The sequence below is a fragment of the Nicotiana tabacum genome, chromosome 23, assembly GCF_000715075.1.
Source record: "Nicotiana tabacum cultivar K326 chromosome 23, ASM71507v2, whole genome shotgun sequence".
Classification (NCBI taxonomy): domain Eukaryota; kingdom Viridiplantae; phylum Streptophyta; class Magnoliopsida; order Solanales; family Solanaceae; genus Nicotiana; species Nicotiana tabacum.
Window position 1 is genome coordinate 97,286,235 of NC_134102.1, and position 24,741 is coordinate 97,310,975.

The window sequence follows — 24,741 nt, forward strand, 5'->3', positions numbered from 1 at the left end:
AGGAAAAAGTAAATCAAATGTTGTGTATGTTTAAAATGAGAACTTTTTTGCCCACATTTAAACAATCTTTAAACTCTCTATACAAAAACCAATACTCAATCAGAGCTGTTTTATCACCAATCTTCTTTTTTCGAAAACCATACAAGCAGGGTCAACCAGAACACAGTACAAGAAAGAAACTCAAAGTAGCAACTCAGTCGAGATACTGATAATGCAACAAAACTCAGGTAGAAAAATACATCTTATTGAATAAGAAACTAATAAGCATCACCCGAAGATTACATTAGAATTCCAGAAGGATATATCTCTTGGATATTTACAGTGAAGAAACACAACTGCACAACCAAAAGTGGGGGGTGTTACACAATGAATGCCTCTCTCGGTATTTCTATCTACTCTTTCAACTTTCTTCTGTTGTCTACCCAATTCCTTTCTACATCTGTGACAATTCACTATCTAAACGACTAAATAAAAGGTAAAAAGTGGGTGATGTAGAAAAATCAAAATGAACCCAGAAAAAAGATAGGGTGTTAGCGGAATATTTCTGCTCAGCTTTGTACTATGATTGCCAAAACAGTTCGAAGTCATTGCTATACAACGACCTATCTTGAATCTCTAGATTAGCAACATGCCAATTTACGAGCTGCAATTGGATACATTTACACAGAACCAGTGCGAAAGGAAATATCCACCATTCACTTTCATCCCTGCAATAGCAAAAGCATTATTTGATAGCGAAATTGGATAAATTTCAGATGACAACATTGGACAAACTTCAGAATGCTTACATGTTCCATGGCTGGAAGTAAGGAAGCTTTCTGCTTGACTGGGTGCTATAGTGGACATATCCACAGACAAATGTGACAATCTAGCATGAGATAAATGATATACAGAGCAGTAAGTAGGCATACCCAGAAAATAATCGGTAAAACATACTGATGAAATGAACTAACACCCTCAGTGGAGAGTTTAGACAGCGAATGGTCCTAATCGGTCAATTAGAAAAATCAGAAGTTATGGTGACATGCAATTCAGCCATCTCAGTAGATGAATGTACATCCCAAGTTAGTTTTGAAAACACTAATCAAAACTCAGTGATGAATTTTGACTTGAACTGGATATGGACATTAGTGCAAAAACTGTTAGAAAAATAAATGGTACTCATTGAACAGAACTTATTTGGTTGTAGATTATGTAACTGAGATTCTGGTAATTATATACGTGCTACTACAATTTCTCTTTTAAGGGAACTGGACTATTTCGGGATAAAATAGAGGACAGGGTTCAAATTTGGGAGAGGTAGTAGATCCAAATGATTGCATTTTGAAGTATATGAATTGATAACTCCTAACTAATTGACACTTTATCGGGGTAAAAACCTAACAGACGAAAAGAACAGAAATTGATGAAGTATATCACTAGAGAAGATGTAAATTCCTACACTTGTGATACACTTGTGAGACTTCTATATCGAGCATCAGTGATAATGCAGCTTTCCCTCCAGTCAATCTCAGAGTATGACCCATTAAGTAAAGACAAAACAGAAAGGCACAAGGAAAGAGAAGGCAGAATATAAGGACCACTTAAAGAATGCTGACCATTTCTGGGCTCTAATAAGGTAAATAAGTTGGGAAAGGAACAGATGTATTAACAAAACAAGTTCGCTACAGGCGTAATTACTCTTTTCTTTTTTAACGGTAAAGGTAAAAGTTACTTACAACATTAATCAGGGATGTAATGTTCCACAAAGCATATACACGTGCAAGACCCGCAGAACGCCTTTGCCCATGACTGAAGAGAGCATTGATTCCAGCAGGAAATGGAAATAATATTCCAAGAGGTAAAACAAACAAAACCAGAAAGACATCCGCTAAGGAAATCGAATACAGCTGGAGCAAAGTAAGCAGCACTAAACTAAAATCGCCTAGCAGCAGTATCGAAATGACCAAACCAACAAGATCCTGCAACATTAACAAAATGTTCTCAGTAACAAAATTTCAAAGCCACCTGACAAGAGAGAGAGAGAGGGGCAGACCTGATGACCAACTGGTTTAGTGTTATGAATTAAAAAAGAGAGAATATAAAACAGATCTCTTTTCTCCTTAAGCATCTTTAAGCTGTTAATGTCCAAAATCCCTCCGTAAAACTTCCGCTTTATGGTGTTTTTGTCATCCCCGCTTAAGTTTGACTCATCTCTTAGATAGCGCGGAGAATTCTGTCTGTCTGTGTTGCTATCACTGCAAACAACGGAACAAATAGATCAATTAGGTCCATAGCAGTTGGGAGAGCAAACAAAAGGGGGAAGATGTGAGATTAATATCGTTACCTACCTCCACATTAAAAGTTGAAAATATTTGGGGTGCCTAGAGCAAATAGCAAAAATGGCAGAGACTGGTATACAAAATGTTCAAGGAGGCACTAGCTATGAATTGTTCTTCTTTCGAGCCAGACTCTCCAAATCCATTAGGGGCATTACATATTTTAAACACTTTAACTTGCAGACATGAACTAATCAGTGATAGAATCTTCAGATGATTAAACCCCTGCCCTCTTCTACCACTCCCCGCCGGTCCTTCTTCAGTGACCATAAGATGACCATGTAACAATTTCACAATAATGACAGCAACTGATAGCAACACAAACAGTGCATAAACGATAGAATACATATTTAACATGTATTCATGACTTAAATAAAAGTCGCAGATACAAGTGAAACGATGAGAAGTATGAGAGTCCAGATGAAGGAATCTGTCAAGATGGACCGGAGTCGGGACAAAATGCAGGAGAAACCAAATAAAGGATCTAAAGGAAACTCTCTAAGTGCACACCATACCTTGATAGGTGTTCACTTCTGGAGCCTTCATCAAGACCTTCAAAAGACACTAGCCCAGCTTCTTCTTCGATAACACACACCGAAAGTCCAAATTGAGTATAGCTGTCAGTTGTTGCTTGGAACGATGCAAGATCCACGCGGATGCCGTAGACCCTTAAAGCAGGATTGGCAAAAGTTTCAAGCCATCTAAGCACCGGGCGAAACATTGTACTAAGGCAACCCCGACGAACCAAGCGCAACTGTGCATTCAAACCAGCCACAAGACGGTACCATGTAGTAGGTGGAACGGACTGAAAACAATTGCATATCTTTAATTACAAGGTGATTAAAGCATCAGGAAATCCCTGCTTCTTCTCTAACTTTTTTTGTTTTTGCAGTGGCTCATGACTAACCTGACTCATAAGACTGGTAATAACATTGTCATTATTGAGTGAGAATGGAGCCATATAACTTCCATCACCACCAAATAGCAGGGACATCGGAAACCTTTGGTGAAGACTAGGAGGAAGATCGCTTCGCTTTTCATCACCACCAAGAAAGAAGTCCAAATATGCTAGCATTAGATCAGGTGTTGCTGCTACCTACAGTCATGAAGACCTATAAGTTAAGGTTGAAAAGTCATTCTCGAACCGCATGGTTCAGTAAAATTTGCTTTTGGGACTCTGAACATAAAATCAAATAAACAGGGGAAAATGACACATTTTTGCAACCGAAAAAGAAAATCAAAACTAATGTTATTGAGAAAATAATTTAGTTCAACATCTGATATTGTAAAATTATTACTTTATTAACAAATTCAACGTCTGACATATCCAGGAATCATTATAATATGCTAATCTTTAGAAGCGGTCCACTATGGTTGAAAAACAAAATTTGGATTGAAGTCTTTTAATTTTAGGAAGAAATCAACAGTGGAAAACTGAAAAGCAGTGGCTGAAATCAAAATTTTGAGTTACAGCACATGGATGGCAGTATAAAGTCAAAATACAAGACACAATGGCTCTACTAAAAATAAGCAGAACTATCACACAACTGAGATGCTGCTTTTTCCTGCTCAGCATGATGTAGTTGGTCCAGTTAGAAACTCTGACAAAATAAAGATGCTGTTCAAACTTAACAATACATTTATGCCACTTTATTGTACAAGAAAAATATCCAAAAGACTGTCACCTGCATAAAACAAGCGTACACAAAGCCAGAGTACAAAAATGGTGTTTAAAGTTTGAACAGCAAATAGCAGAAAGAACCAAAATTTCACCCATTCAAATTTCTAAACATGCTTAAAAATAAAATAATGACAAATGATATCTGACCAAAGTACAGTATAATCTAACCTTCAGCCCCTCATAAAGAGCACGTGATCGACAAGAACGTAAGCAAGCATGATCATATTCTGATCGAACAAATTCACGAAGACGTTGTAACTTCATTCTACGCCGCCATTGCTGCCATGACCATGCAAGAGGATACACAAGGATACAAAGAATGCTATGCACTGCTCCTTCCCACCATTGGTAGGCAGCAATAGTATTAATCTCATCCACAAAGGTGTTGAAGGCACCCTCATATCTGGCAGTTAAATACAGAACTACTGAATGGCTATTCCCAGTTTGTATAAATTATTCGAAGAAGAAAGACAAAGACTCCAGATTTTGGGGAAAATATTAAAATGAAGAAAAGAACCAGCCAGAGAAAATGGAGGCAGAAAGAGATACATATTCCTCCTCCCTCATTTTCCCTTCTGGATTAAAGCAAGAGTAAACTTGAAAAAAAACATGACTTCATTGAAACATAACAACCAAAGCAACACATTCAAAACAAGAGTAAACTGCCAAGATAAAACGAAAAAATATCAACTTACACAACTTCTTTTATTTGCTGTGGAGGTGTATGAGACAGATGCCAAGGTTCACTGAATGTGTTTGGACCCAAAAAGTACAATCTATAGACATGGCTTTGGGACTCCTCGACCCTGTTTGTTTCCAAAACCTGAAAGAAGCCAATGCCAAATTCCACTTTTTACCTTCAAATTCCACCTAAGCTAGTAAAAATGTAGACAATCTAATACAGTTGCATTATTGTATGTCAATAAGAGACATCTGGACAGACCTCATTCAATGACTCCAGAAATGGAAACGAGTGATCAATTTGAGAACCCTGTTGTGTGGGAGCAGGACCTGGTGACTCATCGACACCAACAAACTTCATTCGAGCTACGCTAAGAACTAACGCTAACAAAATGAGAAGACCTAAAAGGAGAAGAACAAACAACCAGGGCCCTCCAAATGTGTAGATTAGTTCTTCAAGAGCTGTATAACAATGAGGCATATGGTATCTCTCGGAAACACATTTGTAAGGACAAGGACGTTCTGTAACACCACCTATTACAAGGAAAGCTTCTTAAAGTTAGTCTAAGAGTAGCCACCATCAACCATGAATCAGCAAAGAATTGTGTAGAGAACAAAATTTCACGAATTCTGAACAAATAGGATGAGAAAAAGAATCTTGTCAAAATGTAGGAAATACAGAGACTCATACAAGTTAATTTCACTGATGTAGATCTTTTGAATGTTACTTAGTGTCTTAAAAAGATTCATTTCCTATTTATTTATTTATTAAGAAAAAACTTAACCCCAAAAGCCATAACATTTATGTTGGTGAAAGTAACTTGTATCTGGCCTCCTTATTCCTCTATTGTACGGAAACTAGTGAAAGCCTTTGCAGCTGCTATAAACAGCGCGTCAGTTACAATACCTCGGACAGCAATATAAACAGCTCGATGTGGGAGCTCATCACTCAGGCACGAAACACAAAGGGCTCTATCAGATCCTGTGACATTCTTGAAAGTACCAAGTGGGCATTCCTGTATAGACACAACAGAGGAATTACAAAAAAAAAAAGAGAAAAATTCACAGATAAATACATTTCCGAATTTAGGGAAGGAAAAACAATGGAAACCCACACAATTGGAAATGATAACAGACTGATGATAAAAAAGAAATGACCACCCCCTCCATCCAGGAAGTTCTTTCTTTGCCCTTCTTTCAAGCTGATTCAAGAACCTTATACAAAGAGAAGCTTATAGATACTATTGGGAACTTACCTCACAGAAAATCCCATAAAGACCTTTTGGGCATGGCTTTCCAGACAAAGTTCCACTTCCACCACTACCACCTTGCTCTCCACCCAATCCACCCCTGAGGAAACAGCACACGTGACATAAATACAATCAAAGGTAAAGACTGGAACCACTGTTACAAAGTTAAGTCACAACCGTACTGGATTAGTAATTGATCTGAAGGTCGACTAAGAGGACCTTCACGTATCGCTCACCTCCAGCATAACTTATTTACAATAACTTAGGCAATTTTCCCATAAAAAAGAACACATTTAAAATAATCAAAACAAATTCATGAAAAATACTCAGTATTAACCACTTGCTAATTGCTCCTAACAGGCTAATACTATATGGTATATAGATATAAACCAATAAATAGATGCTTCCACAGAAATAGATTTGCAAAAATCTCAAAAGGACGTGTGGGATACACGAAGAAACCACAATGGAATTCTTTGTAATAAATTTAATTTAATGAGCTGTCAGTCACAGAGATCTTAAATGCATTCATAGGATCCATCTTGTAAAAATGCATTAACAGTTGAAGGATAGCCTAATCCCCCCCCCCCCAAAAAAAAAAAAAAAAAACTTCTAATCCAGTCTCTAGCTTTATCTCCTAACTGGATCTTAGACCAGCTAAGCAATCGCAAAGAATGAAGCAACAAATTGCACTTGAGGTTCAGAAGTTGATTGTGGCCATCAGGCCCAATAACAAATTACTAATTGATGCAACTAATAAACCAACATTCATTAGAATTTGAAATCAGATGCTCAGGAAGTATCATAAGCAACGTAATGACATACTTCCAAAGAGAACAATGAAAAGTGCGGCTACAACTCTATCCAGTCATTGAAGTGAAACTATGCATCTTCATGTTATAAGCAGAGAATTTGACAAGAAATATCAATTACATAGCAAAGTAATCTGAACAACAGCAAAAGAATGCAAACACAACAAGACTTAACATTTGGATATTTCAGGTCTAGCTATTTGCATCTCTTGATAGTGCAATAATACAGTCGAGAAAAAATGGTTTATGAATTCAGGAAAACAAGATTGCATCTTTCAATGAATTGAAACATGGCATTACCAGCAGGCTAGAACATAGAACGATGGACCTGTTTACTTCAGCAATTTCTATAGTACAATAACTAGACTAGAAAAAGATGCACTAAGATGACTACACAAGTTATCCACAACTTATCAAATGAATCGTGTATATCCCAAAGTACGCAACTTAACAATAGCGCAACTCGTGAAAATGCAATATGTTGATTCATAACTGCACAAACCTTGTATAGATGCTCCCATTCACAGTTGCTATTGGCTGATACACATCTCCAGTAGGAATGTCCGACCAGTGAAAGTGTATTCGTCCACCACCTCCACCACCACCACCACTGGAACTGCTACTACCTCCAAGGCTTGACATGGTGCCAGATTCACCAAGATGGAGTGATTTCAAAAACAATAGAATACTTCCACCGGATCCACCTCCAGGCCCTATGTACTGATCTCTAGTTAGATAACCTTTCTTCCTGAAGCTTTCTTCAAAGCTGTCCCCGTCAGAGTCAACTTTGCCTTTGACCGACAAATACATCAGGGGATGCTCCCACGAACCCATTACTGCATTTGGATGACAGCAGAAAAAAGAGAAACAGAGCAAACAGATTTATATAATACCCAAAGATAGTGTAATAACAAAGCATTAAAAACAATAATCTGTTTTTCACAGCAACTGGTCAAACAGTAGCATGTAATTGGAACCTCATGAATGAGTAAAGCATCAAGACAACATTCACGAAAGCTGATATAGCTTGACGAGTCACAGGCATTCAAGCCAAAAACCTTTTTTTTAATCAGGTAAGGTAAAATTCAATTAATAGGAGCATCCAGAGGATGCAAACTCCGATTCAAGCTAAAAACCTACACTTGATACTGGCTTTAAATAGGTAGAAGCACACGGAAGTTGACAAGGTTAGAGAATTTGTTGCACATGTGATACTTTACTGTGACATTTGAAAAAATATGCATATCACATTTTATGAAGTATGTTTTCTTGCTCGTTAACACTTTAGTTTGAATAATGAACTGAGCTTGAATAAGGAAGTGAACTTAGAGGAACAATCTTACATTTTCTCAAGCCCCTTTTATTTGTTTTCCAGCTTTCTGTCCAAAGCAAATTCTTTAGGTACAAGATGGTTGGTTAGGAACAATCTAATGGATCATCTGATACACGCTCCCTTCCCTCAGCAAAGAGAAACAATCGACATTTTATCAACAAAAGTACTTGGACCTAGTGGAGAACACAACTAAAAGCTGGAGATTGGAGAGGATCAGCAACGAAAGGAAGGCGACATGGAAGATGACACCTACTTGTCTCCATTTGGAGTATATAGAACGAATGGAATAGGAGATCATTTTGTAATAGTGAGAATGATGTAGAAAGCACGAATAGATCTTTGTTATTGCACACATATTTTTGGTGCAAGGAGAAAATAATGTTGTATTAATAGTTGGGAAAACTTGGTGGAAGACAATGTATGACTCAAGCAGAGCGACACACACATCTTGTATGTATTTTCTTACACTGAATTGGTGCTTATTAATGAAGCATTTGACTTATCCAAAAAGAGTCCTTGGACCTTAGAGGGGAAGGAAAAGAGGAAGACTACAAACAATGGAAGAAGAAGCATTAGATGCAGATGCCAAAACTGCCATGTTTGGAGAATAAGAAGACCCCAGATCTTCAATCAATGAACACTCTACTATGCCTGCAGACTATACAAAACATCTGTAACTACTACTTAATTCGAAAAAGGAGTAAATAGCAGAGATACATGCGCGACCGCTCGAGAGAAAACATGGACAAATTATTACCACACTTTTGGTAGCTAGTCAATTACGGTGGATGGTGCAGAGTCTGTTCGGAATATAGTGGACGATGCCCATTACAGAAAAGGATGTGATGTTTAGCTGGGGTTTCCGACGAAGGAATAGAAGATGTAGAGCATGTGATGATATCTTGTGGATACTCTAGAAGAAAAAAGGAAGCTTGTGAAAGTGTGGAAAATAATTTTGTACTGAGTGCTAGTTTCTTGTTACTGGTTAAAGCTTGATGTACCGACAAGGTTTTTAAAAGTATAGATAAGCGGCTATTATTTGTAAAGAACCATATGTTTGTGCAGGTCTTCTACTTCTTTATACCACTCGTATAGCGGGTGAATTTGAAAAAGATGTATCTTTCTTTCAAAATTTTAGTAATTTGGGGGTGATTAATCCATTCAATAAAATCTGATTTTTGAATCAAACCAGGATGAATGCGGAGTTGGTCTGACCTCTCAGTTGAATGTAAGACTTAGCTGGTATGGTTGCGACAAAAAGAAGTGGCATTTAAAACTGTTGTCGGATTAACATTTAAATTTGGCATTACAAAGCTTGCATTGTCTTTTTTCACCAGGCCCATGGCATGCCATGACAATGCTTCTACTACTTAAAGAGGAAAATTCAAGATCATATGAAGAATTTCACCATTAGTACAAAATCAATAAAGCAATAGATGTTTATGCAATTTGTTTCATTACCAAATCGAGTTGATCAAACCATCCACAAGTTTGTCACTTGTCATATACAAAAAGATAAAGCTAGCACAGGGAAGAAAGTGGAAGTTGGGGATTATAGTGAAGACGAATCCAACTTACCCAAAACACCACCACCAGCAGTTGATCCAGCTAGGCTACTATTCCCACTTCCACTGCCGGGTTCACATGGCAAATTGGGATCTCCATATGTGATGCCACCCGCAATGCAGCTTCCATTATAATATCCATATCCACCTTCACCACCATGACCAGCACCACTGCCAAGATCATTGCTTAGAACTGATCCTTTGCCTACTCCTCCAATGCAGCCTGTGGAGATGACACAATGGAATCGATGAAACAATGAGGTTATATATTACATTCTGAGAAAGTATATTGTTGTCGTTTGATTTGTTTGACAATTTTAACATTGAATTTTTGCATCTAAATGTGAGCTTTTTTCTATAAGGCAAATTTGACCTTTCTCTAACAGAAAAATTTGAACTCTCAAAGCAATGATAGTTATTTCTCAGACACTAAAGACATTAAACCATGCCTTAAGAAAAGCAATATAAGATAAGGGTTACATTGAAAAAGTTAATATGACAACATCAAATATAAATTGAAGGAAATTAAGAACAGACCCATCCCTGATGTGCTAATAATTCCATAAGGTTGCACATCTACAGTCCTTGCTCTGTGGAAATGAACAACAGATCCTTCTATGAGGCCTTCAACAAGGATATCTTCAACTCGGCAGATCTGCAGATAAAGCAAGAATTAGAGTTGCATAAGTGCACGGTACAATCTATACACACATCATGCAGAGATGTCTGTTTTGATACTGGGCAGAAATTAGCACCTGTAAAGTGAATGATAGAGAAGAGTTCACGTTGCAGTCTTCAGGAGGGTGGAGCAATTCAAAAGGACAACCTGGACTATCACAGTTCAACTTCGGTTTCCTATCAAGCACCAAATATCCCATTAGCAAATCAAAGAAAGCTTCTTGGAAAAGAAACAATAGGGGGAAGGAACAAGAAGTAATTAGGAACTCACACAGCATCAGCTGTCGCATTTCGTGAAGGACCACGCAAAACTGATCCTGGTCCAATCTGCACGCAGTAAGAGAAAAGTAGGCAAGAAATAAAATAAATAGATATGATATATAGAAAAAAATGGTCAACCCAAACTACATATAAGGTCCAGGAACTGGAATACCAAGCTCCTCAGGAGCTGAGGCAGAACACAGACCAGGTAAAAACCCAAGCAAAGACTAAGCTCAGTTACCACCTTGCTAGTGAAAAGAATTGGAACAGTAATACAGATACCCAATGAAGACTGACATATATTATCTTGCATCTGATATTCATACAAAGACGGCGAGGGAGAAAGAAATTACTACACGCAATTTGAAAAATCCATATACTGATGTCAAAAACACCACAAAAGATCAAGTGACCAGGAAAAACCAAGTGTCGAAAGAAAGCAAGTATAGACCAGTTAGGAATCTACTGCACATCTCCTATAAAAGCAGAAACAAAAGGATGCAAAACAAGATTTCTGCTCACATTGACGCTGTAAAATAAAGACAGGACCAGTCTTTGAGCTTCAATAGCATCTCCTGGTCCAGATAAATTCAACAACCCTTGGCCATGAACTCCAAGATTTGCATTCGAACGAATTTGAGATGATTCCTGCATAAGATGGCACGTAGAGGACATCTCAAAATGAACAAGTACGATAAGACAACCAAGAAAAACAAGCAACGGAAAAAGAAAGAGCACCTTAAGAACAATTAGGTTACTAGCCTCAAGCATTGTTGTCTCAACATTTTGATCTCCACCACCATCAATTATCATTTTCGAATTCCACATCAGAAACATTTTGACAGACATCCGTAGCGCTCCAAAAACCTGAAAAAAACAAGTCAGATAACATTCACTGCCAAAGCTTCAGAAATACGCTAATACAAGAGACAGCGCTTGGGGACAATGAGTATAAGAGCAGCAATATAATCATGATTCTAGAAGCAGAGTGAAGAAATTTATGCCAAAGAGCCAAAAGAAAGCATAAAACCACAGAAGCAAAACTGAGGGTGGCTGAAGTAGGTATTTTACCCTACCTACCTTATCAAAAAAATAGGTACAAGAGCATACAACACGAAGGGAACAGCAGCAGCGAGATAGACCAGACATTGTCAGTGAATAAAACTCCAACTTCTCTTTCATCCTAATGAATAATTTTGACAAATCTTCCTTAAAACCTTAATAACGATAGAAACATTAATCTACAATCAAATAAGGAACAGCATTCAGAGGATCCCAAGTCATTTGGTTGCTTATGACCCCAAATAATGAAGGAACAAACTATAAAATCTCCTTTTGATTCTAGACATGCAAATCTTTGTGAAATAAAAGAAAAAGGTGCTGGACCACAGTTTCAAAATTGGTGCCGCGCATTGCACAATATCTAAGAGTCGTCCCCGCTATTATTATCCTTTTTTCAGTAAGCAAAATGATTATAGCAAAAATCTTAGGTTAAATAACCGAAGGTAGGGTCCTAAATCATTTTGACATAGGTAGAACCCTAAATCATGTAAAACTAAACATAGAAAGTTCTCAAAATAACCAACTCTAGATAATTTTCAGTTTATATTCAGTGAGCTACTTGACAGCCTCAGGCATCTGCACTACAAGGAGAGACCTTATTTTAGTACGAGGAGAGATACAGCAGCATGAAAAGATGGTTTCAAAGCTAGCGTCACCTGCTTCCATCTGGAACTTTTCCCTTTGTTTAAAATTATTTTATGCTTTTATATGACAGTGTCAGAAAATGTAAGACTATGAGGAGACATTACGGTTAATGGTTAATCAAGCTGTTATTAGAGTACAATTACAACATAACAGCAGGGAGACCTTACGCTTAGCTAAGCTGTTTTTCAACTTCCGTGTAGTAGCTTTAGCAAACACATGCAATATGTATTGCATGTACTGATGTTTCCATTGGTCAATGCAAGTAATGCATCAAAGTAGACGCTCCAAAGGACAGCTATAACATCATACAAGTAGAAGAAAAGAAGAGTAGAGGCACAAGCTAGAGTCTAACAGTTAAGAGTTTATGAAGACAATTGTAAATGAAAAACAGATGTGAAAAAGACTTTCCAATTGGAATATTGCATGAACACTTCTATAGATCACCAAAAGAAAGGGCTTAAGGAGACTACAACCGTTATTAAACAACAAATCTGTATTTGCAAGGAAATTCTACCGCTTACCTTAATGACAGAATCACTCATCAAAAGCTCCTCTGCCAATAATTCAAACTCTGACATCGCATAACGTGCCAGCCCAAAGCTCAGCGCTCCATTACACAAAAGGCTGATTTGACCTTGGACCTATATAAGAGAGATAAGATACTCATATAACCAAAAAAACAGAGGCAGGGGTGCAAAACAGAAGGAAGCTGGAGAACCACTACGATGCTTAGGCTGCTAAGTTTCCCAAGGCATTTCATTGTCACCTCAAGGTGAAAAGAAACTCCTTGGCTTGTTTGGCTTTTCAAGAAGTGAAAGTAAAAGAATTATTTTAAGCTTCTGAATAATTAAAGTCTTCAATTAAAAGGGGTGTTATAAAAATAATTTTACTGAAGAGCTCTATAACTGGAAAAGCAAAAAAAGGATTGGAGCGTTTTGTATCACTTTTATTCTTTCAGAGCCCTTGGACCCCCATTGCCGCTCTTGGGGATTTTATCTTTCTATCTTTTACATGTTCCTTTCACATGTAAGGAAATCAAGTTCTTCTTAGATGAAAAAAGTTAGATGTCAAGCGAATTTAACCTTTTCAGATTCAATGCCCATCCTGTGACATGTAGAATCTAGAATGAACATGAGTTGATAACTTGGAACATAACTCAACTTCAAGATTTATCTACAATACATCACATTATCTGTACAACTTAAAAGTATCGGTAAAACATCAGAACACATAATAAAATAAAAAAAATGGTAAACCAGAACAATCCCTTTTCTCCAAAGTAAGATCCATGTGAAGAAAATCGATCAGGACAAGTTAAAGACACCTAATCTAGGAAACACGAAGCAGAGCCATGAAAACTAACGCAACCAAGGAAAAGAAAGCATCAATTGCAAAACAATGCAGCACTCATTTAGAAACATACATCATATCCTGAGGCAAGAGTTTGATATGCATAAAATAGGATAAAGGAGTAGGAAGGGACTATCTTTCTAAAGAATAAACATCAAAACCTCTCATCATAACCAAGGAAAATATAACTTCTCTATGATGCTTCACTCAATAGATTCAATGTCAAGTAAGTTCAATCAATTGAGGTTACACTCAATAACTTCTCTATGATGCTTCACTCAATATATTTACTCTCATGAAAAACTGAAAAAGGAAAATTAAGATGCACTGCACCAACCTGAACGCGACTCCACAGCAAGGGGACAGCAGCCTTAGCGTGGTTGCGAATATAAACATTTGTCAGAAGTGGCTGAGGAAGATCCAAGAGAAGTGTGTCTGTAGAAGTTGATTTATTGTGGTTGCTGACGGTAAGACTGCGGGGGACATTATCATAGAAAGTTCCAGCTGCGCCTGCATTTTCTGGGCAACCACGACTGCTTCCTCCTGCATGCAGAAAAATGGAGGTCGTATTGGCTTTAGTACCAGCTGAACAATATAATAACTAAAAGTAAGAAATGTTCAAGCGGTTTACCTATCCAAAGGCCACAATTAACTACTTACAAAGACCACATGATAAGGGTTTTTTACCACAAGTATTTCTAGAGTAAATCTTTCATCAAGACGAGAGATAATGCATGAACCTGCTAAGGGAATAGTTGCTATGTAGAGATAGCTAATGTTTAACAGAGCATGGTGCAAGTTAAAATCCAAAAGCACGAGAGGTCAATTCTCACTTACATCATTCATCTTTGGAATAGCCCTAGAATTTTCCATGGCTTAGTTCCCTTGCTCAACTATGAGCGGGAACTGGGAAGTTATCACACACTTCACATAAAAAATGTGTGAAGTTAGAAGATTCTTAAACAAGCAAGGTAAATAGCCCTACCATAAGCAAAGATTTCTGGTTCGTCGTGTCTACTAAAAATATCAACAGAAACTCTTCCACCACCTCCACCAGCAAAACCATCACCTCCACAAGCGCTAATTCTACCGTTTCCAGTCCTGCATTTGGTGAGAAAGAAAGGGTTAAATGGCAGTGCAGGTACAAGCATTTGACTCTTTTTGCAACTTAAGACATACCAACAACCGAGCAAGGTAATTGCAATTAAAATTTCAAGAAAACCACTGTGTTCCCGGCAACGGGGTATTTGTGTATAAACATGAAATAACGTGTTGTATAAGATAGCTGCTAGAGTCATGGAAGGGCTAATGTATTATTTTATCAAGATTCTTTTGTTAAAGAAACCTTGGGGTGTATTACCAACACATTCAATTTTTGCTTCTCATCTTCTCTAGAGAAGCAAAAATCGAACCAATAGAACTAATAGTCAAACGACATAATTTTTTCTTTTTCATTACTTCTATGATCGCCACACAGCAGCACCCGTTCTATTGAAATAGTTCTTCAGTAGAGATGTTCCACCGAGTACCTGTTTTCCGATCGTATTATAATTCCTGTTCCTATCCTACCTCTTGACCTCTCTACATTCTTGGAAATTGATAAGCTTATCAAAGCAAATCCCCTATTCTATTACCCAACATAATTGAGAGAAGCTCATCATACTAATAAAATTTATTTGAATAAAGGCACTCAGTGTTCCTCACTTCAGCTACTTCTGCTTGACAAGGAAGGGGATCCGCAATCACCAGAGACACTGAGTAAGTAAGTAGCTCCTAAGTAGTTATCATGCATGGAATTTGGAAAAAATCTAGTCCATCTCTATTTAAACTACCTATTGCAAAGTTTCCAAGTCAGCCACTTGGGCTTCCATTTTCAAATGTTTCAAAATTACTCTGATGGCCAAAAGTGGAAAACAGTAACTCAGAACTGCTGATCACCAGCAGATGGGGAAAGAGAACAATAGGAACCATCCAGGAAGATAAGGGAAAAGGACATCAATGCATATATAGCTATTCAAAGAGTAACATAAATGCTCATTGCAACAGGTCAAGCATTCTTTCATACAGTAGGTTTCTACCGTTTGTCAGGTAACCTTCTTCACACAATTTGCAAGTGAACCTTCAGCAATTATAGCTTTTACCTTCATCATAAGAAAACTTTTAATAGGTTAATGAAAGAAAGTTGATGCTGGCAGCAAGGAGGTGGTGCCTGCCAGTTTGAAAGTCCATGAAAATCATATTCACTACACATCTGCCAAAATAAAAGAGCTAGCAAGCATGGACACCATATCTCAGACAACGTCTTTGAGTCATACTAACATATAACACCAACACCAATTCAAGTCCACTAGCACTCGGATGTTTGAGTCCAATACCAACCCAGCATGTCCAATAGCTTTTTGAATTTGTCAATTCATGTCAGCCCAATAGACAACAGTTCGCCACTAGTTCCATATTCTTTTATTTTGTCAAAAGCTTTCTTAGGTGCAGGGAACAACTTTGGGGGGGGGGGGATATAAGAGAGAAAGAGAGGAGTTGGGTCTCTCTGGAGCAAAAGAAACTTGTGAAAAGACAAACAGAACCAACAAGGAAATAGACAAAACAGAACTAGAGATGCACACATCAAATGTCGTATTCCATTTTCTTTTCTAACCTGCTGTTATTTTAGAACCTTTTTTTTCTTTTGAAAATTTTTTTTAGAATCTTTTGTAGAATGACTCTATCCATTTTGATGTCAAATATTATGAAATTGGTCATTCAAGAAGACACCTTCGAAATTGATGCATTATGTGAGAAGTATGCCACATGTGTCCTCCAAATTTTGAAATTTCCATGTATTTAGGTAGTAGGTACATGTATATATTGCTTAGCACAAGAGTGTCCAAATTTAGAAATTTATTGTTCTCACCCATGGCGCCAATTGGGGCTGAGCCAACTAATTAACCCAGGGGAATTTCTTGGTTATACCTTATCATAATATTTCACCACTCACTACAAATGTCAACTTGAATGCCAACTATATCTTGTGAATGTGCTAAAGCAAGAGCATATCTATATATGATTACATGATCAGTTGATGTTTATAAGGCCTTCAGCCTCACAGAGGAACATCATTCCCCGACCCACTTGCTAGATGCATCCCCTATATCAATGAATTTACTTGAAAATCGAATGGGGAAACCTTGCACCAGATATTAGATTACCATTTTATTCAAATACAAGACATGAAAACTTAAAACACGAAGCTTATTTCTGATACTGTAAGTCATCATAATACTGAATTCAGCTTAGCTCTCAAAGCCAACACTGTATTTCAAGTCTAAAGATGCTTGGATTCATTTTTGGAGGCATTGAGCATCACATTCCATGCGCTTATCTTTTATGAGGCGCTTCCTAGATGCCTCAGTGATATCAAAGAATTGACTTGAATAATTACACAGGAGAAAACAAATCAGAGAATCAGGATGTCATTCAATTCAAGTAAAGAACATGACAACTCAAAGGAAGCTAACTGTTTACCACAAATTATAACAGCCAGCTCCCAATAATGCATCTAAAGCTTCAGTTACTTTTGACAGGCATGTGATTATCTGCATTTGATGTATCAATCTTTTCATTTGACCTTTTCCATTCTTTAGTTCCTTCACCATCCCTCCCTCAGCGGCAAACCACTACCTTCTTTTGATTTGTGACATCAAGTACCCAAGCAACATGTTCGTTCCATTCTTTGTTTCTTTGTTTGATAGGTAAAAGTTGTTTGTTCCATTCTTACAAAATGCTCTTTTATAAAGTAAAGAATTTTATTAACGATGGGGGGAAACCCCGTATAAAAGCCGTATACTAAAAACGAACCTACACCACAATATGGTTCGCTACAAAGTAACCCAATCATTTATACACACAGGAACCCCATGGGTACAACAAAAAACAACTAGAAACAAAAGACTATTTTGCAATTTGATGAAATCACTCTCTACTCGTTCAAGAGTTCTCATGTTTCTCTCTTTCCATAAAACCCACATAATGGCTAATGCTAACCAATTCTTATAAAGTATCAAATCTATACAAATATATTAGGACATTTTTAATCACGTAGCAAACTTAGCAAAAGCTGCACTGGTGCGTTGGTTTAGTGGAGTGGCATTGCAAAATTCAAAAGCTCAATTCCTTTAGTGCACATGCAAGTAACTAAGGAACTACCAATCAATATGTAACATTAAACTCCATTGTCTTATTGAGGACATGACCGTGGATAGAAAGTTGTGGAGGTCGAGAATTAGAATGGAAGGTTAGTAGTTAGTAGAGCTTTCTGTCTGTCCTTACTGGTAACTTTAGTATTACTCTCATTTAGTCTTATTCTTTTTCTTTTTTGATAACCGTGGTGTCCAGGCCAGCTTGCGCGCACCTCTCATTTAGTCTTATTCTTGGTTGTCTATATCTATCTAATGTGCTTCTGCTTCGCTTCTTTTACTATCTTTTTGTTGTTATTGCTTTTTCCATGTCTTTTTCATTACTTTATTTCCTTTGCTTTGTTGCTGCGACGATGTTGAGTCGGGGGTCTATCGGAAACAACCTCTTTACCTGCACAAGGTAGGGGTAAGGTTTGTGTACACATCATCCTCCCCAAACCCCACTTGTGGGATTCCATTGGGTTTGTTGTTGTTGTCATCTTACACCAAAGAGCTAGACTATAGATACGTTTGTTCTTGAGCTTCATAATGCTTTCCTTTCTTCCTTTCAAAATTCTCTGATTTCTTCCTTCCATATCACCCGCCATACTGCTGCAGTACCTAAGGAACTACCAAACTATATGTAACATTTACATCCATTGTCTTACACCAACGAGCTAGACTATAGATACATTTGTTCTTGAGCTTCACAATGCTTTCCTTTCTTCTTTTCAAAATTCTCTGATTTCTTCCTTCCATATCACCCACCATACTGCTGCAGGGACAGTATTCTAGAAGAATACTTTAACGAAATCCTTATCTCCACGTGCAAGAGGGAGATTTCATTTTTTTGGTACGAAGGAACTATAAGTTGCCGTTTTCAAAGCGAAGGTCATGTCAGTGCTAGGTTATCATCAGTTGTTCATGGTACATAAGCTTTTTCTATTGGGTGTATAGTTTTGAATAGATCTCTAAGTTTACTTTGAGTTTCAAGGGGTGTGTAAGAATGTTAAAGAGTTAGTGTAAGCATGTTGCAATTAAAGTAATAGAAGAATTAACTCTTTTAAGGCTCACCGCTTTAGAAGAATTAATTGGAATATCCCATATTGGACAAATATCATGTGTCTCTTAGTTAAGACCTATAAAGAGGTAGAGCTTGTACTCCCGGAACAGCTTCGGAATTTACCTGTTACCGAATAAAGATGCAGACCTTGTACTCATCAAATTTCAAGTAATCAATATTTCTCTTCTCTCTTATTTTCTCATGGTATCTAAAGGTCACATATAAAATATTTGAATCTCTGTTTTGATCTACGGAAATATTTGAATTCCAAAATCACCCAAGAGATGTATCTATAAGTTACTACCATGCGTAGATAGTAAAAGGAATCTTTCAAATACCTATGACTTCAGAAATTATTATTTTTGGGGGGGGATAAAATGACTTCAGAAATATTTATATAGTCAAATTTTCATCTTCCTTTTTCAGTATGCACACTTCAATCCAAAATTTTAAGAGTAGTCTATATCTTGATAGAGAGTATGCACATGATGTTCCCAGCGACGAGGAATTCTTTCTCATCATGAACACCAACCTCAGATGTGTCTCCTCCCTTCTTTTCACACTTGTTTTCTATCTAAACAGGATATTCGGATAAGATAAACTTACTGCCTCTCATAGGCTACCACGAAGGGCCCCAAGAAGCACGCCTCCAACCCTAGTGCAGTAATGTAGGATGATCTACTCCTGTTTCACTTGAACCAATAAGCAAGAAATTCTGCATCTCACGTATTCTTTCTTCTTCTACTTACTGGGACTCTCATATTCCTCATGATAAACCAACTTATTTTGATCCATTCAAGCATGGTTCGTCAAGCCTAATTACATGTATCTACCTAACGTATTTCATTCTGTAGAAACAACCATGCGACCAAGGACAAGTCTCTTATAAAGCATGATAAATTCAGTATAAGCACATCTCGCAGTGATAAGATACCATGCATTCACTGAAAATTTTCGTTGAAACATGATATAATCATTCACAAAATATCCAGTGCAAATCAAAGGTGGATCGCATGTCATGCAAACTACATGTTGTACCACCTTTACAAGTGATAAGCTCCTTTTGTTTGTCCCAATGGTGCAGAGTTCCATGTATTCCCTCAAAAAAACAACCCTACTTTCTCCTACCAACTCATAGTCTAACACTTCATCATCCTACAGAAGAAAAAACTTTCTAGCACAACACATGAACCTACTGAACATTTCTAGTAACATAAGAGTAATGGCAGTATAAGAATAGCAATATGAAAGAATATCCACATATCTAGTCACATAAAGAATAATGGCAGTACGCCAGTACAAACTAATAATATGGAGAAATTCAAGGGCACAGAAAGATACTAATACTGCTTATAATATGAATATGGAAATAAAGCAAAAGAAATATTACATCTTATAGGCTTTGATGTAGATGCTACCGCCAGAGCCGCCGCCACCTTTGACGCCTCCATCACCTCCATCAGCCAACACACTGCCATTCACTTCCAGAAACTTGTCCACCAACAGCATTATCTTTCCACCTCCACCCCCACCATAGTCCACAACCTTACTCGTGGTCCCACCTTTACTCCCATAACTCCACGGCATTTGCAAAGTGGACCATCCGTAAGCATCCCCGCCCCAAACATCCTCCTGAATCTTTTTTTCATCCGTCAAACAACACGCCCCTCGTCCCCCATATCCTCCACCCGCTCCCTCCACTCCCTGTGGCGTCCCACTTGTCTGAGCTGGCGCTGAACCAGCCAAACCAGTGGTATTCACAGCAGAACTATTACTAAAAGTAGCGTTATCCGCCACCAGCTGGAATGTTCCGACTAGTATCACGGAATTCTCACCCAAAGTGAAGTTCCCAGTCACATTAATACCAATTTCACAACCGGTAAAAGTACAATTTAAGGTCACGTTTGGAAGGACATAAAAATTTCCCTTCCCTTCTATATACACACTCTTAGTGATATTCACATTGGACACAATCTTGCAAGTTGTATCCAACGACCCAACGCCGCCGAGATCGTCCTCACATGATACCGACGGCGGGTGCGGCGGCGGAGGTGGCGGCGCTGGCGGGGAATAGTCTTGATGGAATAGAATTAACTCGGAATCATCATCTGAATAACTCGAAATCGATAAAGGGTTTACGAAAAATACCAAGAAAAGTAGGAGAGTCAAAGCCATTGACTGATGAAAATAGTCATCACATCCGACAGTGATAAAGATCGGATTTTTGCATCGCAAATAGGGAGAAAAAAAAATCCCACCTCAAAAACTCCGCCCCAAAATCAAACCGTATAAAGATTAAGCTTATACTGAACAAAACCCAGTTGGGTTTTTGTAGAAAGACAACTGTAATAAATATTTATATTTGGGGGTTTATGGATATAGGAAAATTAGAATTTTTTGGAGAAGAGAAAACCCTAGAAAAAAATTTCTATTTTTCTGAAGGAGAAGAGATTCTCGTGGGAAAGGGGACAGAGAGGTTTGGGAGAAAAGGGTTTAGAGAGAGAGGGAGAGAGAGAGAGAGAGAGGGAAAGTGGGAAATGAGGTGAGCAAATGGGGAAAAAAGGAAAAGGAAAGAGATGAGAGAGCGTGGCGAGATGATGGGAGTGAGGGGTTTTGTTTGTTTAATGTGGGATAGGTAAAAGGTTTGTGATTAGGTAGGGAGTGACAACTTTTTTTCTAAAATCTTACATTGTAATTTGTACTTTCCTAATTAAATTGGATTTTAATAAAACTTTTCGTTAAAATATTTTCGGAAAGTTTACTAAATGTAGGGTTCCTAAGATTGTAAAAGGAAAGTATTCTTATGAAAGAGATATCAAGAAAAAACTCCAAGAAGGAAAAAAGAAAGAACAAGAAAAGATTTATTACATAAATTATTTATGATTTGTTTTGTAACCAATTTTTTCAAATAATTAATATGTACTTATAAGAATGAACCAACTAAATTTGAATTCATATAATGTGGTTCCAATTACAACCTCTTAGATATAATACTTTTTCAAAATTGAGAGGGAAAAATATGTGTTTATATTGTGACAAAATGAATGCATTCAAACCAACGGAAATCAAAATTTTCATACATTACTTAAGGAGAAGATCTGTGTCCGTCCACTTAGAATTTGATTTTCTTCGACCCCGAAAAGAAGTCCTACTTTCCTTTCTTCCCCAAGCCAATAACAACACTAAGAGAAAAGCGAATAGCATCTCATGTATGAAATTGTTAGCGCATATGAGTGTATTTATATTTCTTTTTTGGTTAAATAAGATATTGATTAATAACTAATCAACATTACAAGATTTGATCATGGATGTCCCACGGGTATCAAAACCATGGCTTGTAAAAAAGCAAGAAATATTACAAAACATAATAGTGTTATGTAGACCACAAAGTTCCCCAAAACTAGCCAAATTTTTACATAGGCTTCCCTATATGGTACTAACAAAAATAGTAGTTTGAGCGTGCTTATATTTTTGCTTTATAAATATGAATTTTAGGCATTTTTAACGATATATGTCATTGTTCTTATATTGTAATATTTTTATTTCAATAGTGATGAAAATTATCACAATTTTATTTTCGTTATACTCGAATAGCTACCCTAAGCAATCAAAAAAGGATTAAAAGGATCATGACATTATAGTGGAACTTTTAATCTTTTGTATTCGCTCTCCTAAAATATGTATATATTACTATATACTTTTATTTTCTATTGCTTTATGTTTATTGAGCAAAATTTAGTTACCCAATATAGAAGTCGATGGTACAGTTAAGATGAGGAAATAAAAAACTTGAGGCATAACTTTTTACTTTCTTTCTTTCTTTAGCAACCATTTGAGATAAATTATCATTTTTTGGAATTTAATATAACTAATTTTGATGAAAATGAAATTTTAAAACTAAGTGCAATAAGTTGGCAGAATGGTATCTTTATGAAACTTGCCTCGAGTGAGATAAAGAACATAAAAAATGGGTCATCAAACAAGGGAAAGTTAACAAAGTGACAAATTAATGCATTGAAAGACAAAAGGTGGCCGATGGAGTCGAAATGAAGGACAAAGAGTCATGAGCTACGACCACGAAACAAGGCACGTAACATAACATACTTCGAATCAGTATACATTGAAACATTTCATATACAATTTATAAAATGATAGAATTTCATGTATATTCAACACATTCTACTCACTCTATATAAATTCCATCTTCCCTAAGCATTACGAGCTTGAATCTAAAAATTTACTTTAGTTGTATTCGAAAACGTGACATAAATTCTCAAGCTAGACAAAATAATATCAAGATATGTTCAAACGAATTGTACTTCAAATAATTAAAAATCATTTTGTTGGTGTTTCGGCCTTTTGGGTCTATCCCGAGCTCAACCTAACAGGCTCCCTCTATTTAGAATATGACAGAAAAGTTACATATTTCATTTTTTGAAGACATGAAATACAATCAATAACGCTATGACATTGTTTACCCGAAAAATCGGATAATGTTGAATTTATGTATGGTTCTAAGGGCAAGTAGATTCCTTTGATCTGAAAATAACAATACACGTATTTATGGTGCAAAAATAGAAGATGATGAACAAAGATATTTAGTGAACTTAAGAAGGATAAACACAATGAATTCTTAATCCCCAGCCCAAAAAGTGCCTTCTATTACAAACTATCTTTTCTTTTATAGCCAAGGATCACTACTTTATCTATAGCAACATGATGGAATAAATATTACTAGTGGAGGACCCATGATGGTGTGTCTCCTCCTTAATTCCCGCAGAGATTCTCTCCTTTGGTGCGGTTGTAACAGCTTTTTATCTGTGAACTCGATACTGACTCGAGCTCGGTATCGGATCGGAACCTCGGCCTTGGTTTCGAGCTAGGTGATCACTTTTGGGCATCGATGTTCGGGACCTGTATCGGTCGATGTTACCTCGGTCGATTCGAACACCCGAGCTCGACGCCCCCATCTCGGAATTCGTTCGGGGTCTCCATGAAGATGCCCCTTGATTGAAATACCATCCTCGATCGATCTTCATGACCGAGGATCGGTTTTAACTGTATACAGATAGCCCCCTCGTTTCTTGGAAAGGAGATGACGAAAAACGATGTGATTTCCCTAAGGTTTGACCGAATCGATAATGACGTTTCTATCGGCTTTGACTATGACGTGCGTGATAGCTGTCCCATCGATTTGGTTTTATCGAGGCATTTAATGTGTGTCAGTCGGTGGTCGGCCACCGCTAGAAACGAATCGCCATACCTTATAAATAGTTTTCACATATAATATTTTCCACTTTTATGCTTCCTCTTTTCCCAAATTCCCTTTGATTAGTTTCTCTTATTTCGTTGCTTTAGTGCCGCTTATACCGGAGTTACGGTGTTGTCCCCTCTTTCACCTTTCTTTGCGATTTTTTCTTCTCATATTAATGGCGAAAACTTCGAAAATCGTACCTCACAAGGAGAAAGCTTCTTCCTCGCGGCTGTGTGACGATAAGGCGCCGCCCGAGCCGTCCGTTCAAGATTATATTCCCGGCCCGTGTATTTTAAAAACTAATTTTAAGGTGGAGAACCCTTCGTCAGTTCCGGGTCGGTGTGAGCACGTATCGATGTATAAATGCTCTATAGCGGAGGTTCACCTCGAGGCCGTCAGAAAAGACTGCGGCTGGGGTTCTGAGGTTGTGTTATAAATCCCCTCCCCTGATGAGAGCGTCACTACCTATGTGGAGGGATTTTTAAGTGTTTACACCTATCCCTTTACGTTGGGAGCTGTCGATCCCGTGATTTTTGATTTCTGCAGGAGATATCAGGTCACCCTCGGCCAAATTCATCCTTTCTTATGGCGTATAGTCATCTTATTACGTTTCTTCTCT

At 37.4% G+C, this 24,741-nt stretch overlaps 1 protein-coding gene across 2 annotated transcripts; it reads right to left on the minus strand.

Annotated features, from left to right (window-relative positions):
• Window positions 1-223: 223 nt before the first annotated feature.
• On the minus strand, window positions 224-21,481 carry LOC107832735 (uncharacterized). 2 transcript variants are annotated; one of them, XM_075245250.1, is made up of 22 exons: window positions 20,259-21,481; window positions 14,622-14,737; window positions 13,974-14,179; window positions 12,808-12,927; window positions 11,318-11,446; window positions 11,102-11,227; window positions 10,590-10,645; window positions 10,396-10,495; window positions 10,178-10,295; window positions 9,654-9,863; window positions 7,245-7,578; window positions 5,937-6,030; window positions 5,588-5,696; window positions 4,943-5,214; window positions 4,695-4,822; window positions 4,168-4,402; window positions 3,226-3,414; window positions 2,834-3,123; window positions 2,036-2,237; window positions 1,719-1,961; window positions 789-868; window positions 224-707 (listed from the first exon to the last, which is right to left on the minus strand). In XM_075245250.1, the coding sequence occupies exons 1-22, from the start codon at window positions 21,041-21,043 to the stop codon at window positions 560-562; spliced, it is 4,290 nt and encodes a 1,429-aa protein (XP_075101351.1). In that variant the 5' UTR covers window positions 21,044-21,481; the 3' UTR covers window positions 224-559. The 2 variants fall into 2 exon arrangements, with proteins under 2 accessions (XP_075101351.1, XP_075101352.1); XM_075245251.1 differs by lacking the exons at window positions 224-707; window positions 789-868; window positions 1,719-1,961; window positions 2,036-2,237 and adding an exon at window positions 2,445-2,626.
• Window positions 21,482-24,741: the final 3,260 nt, after the last annotated feature.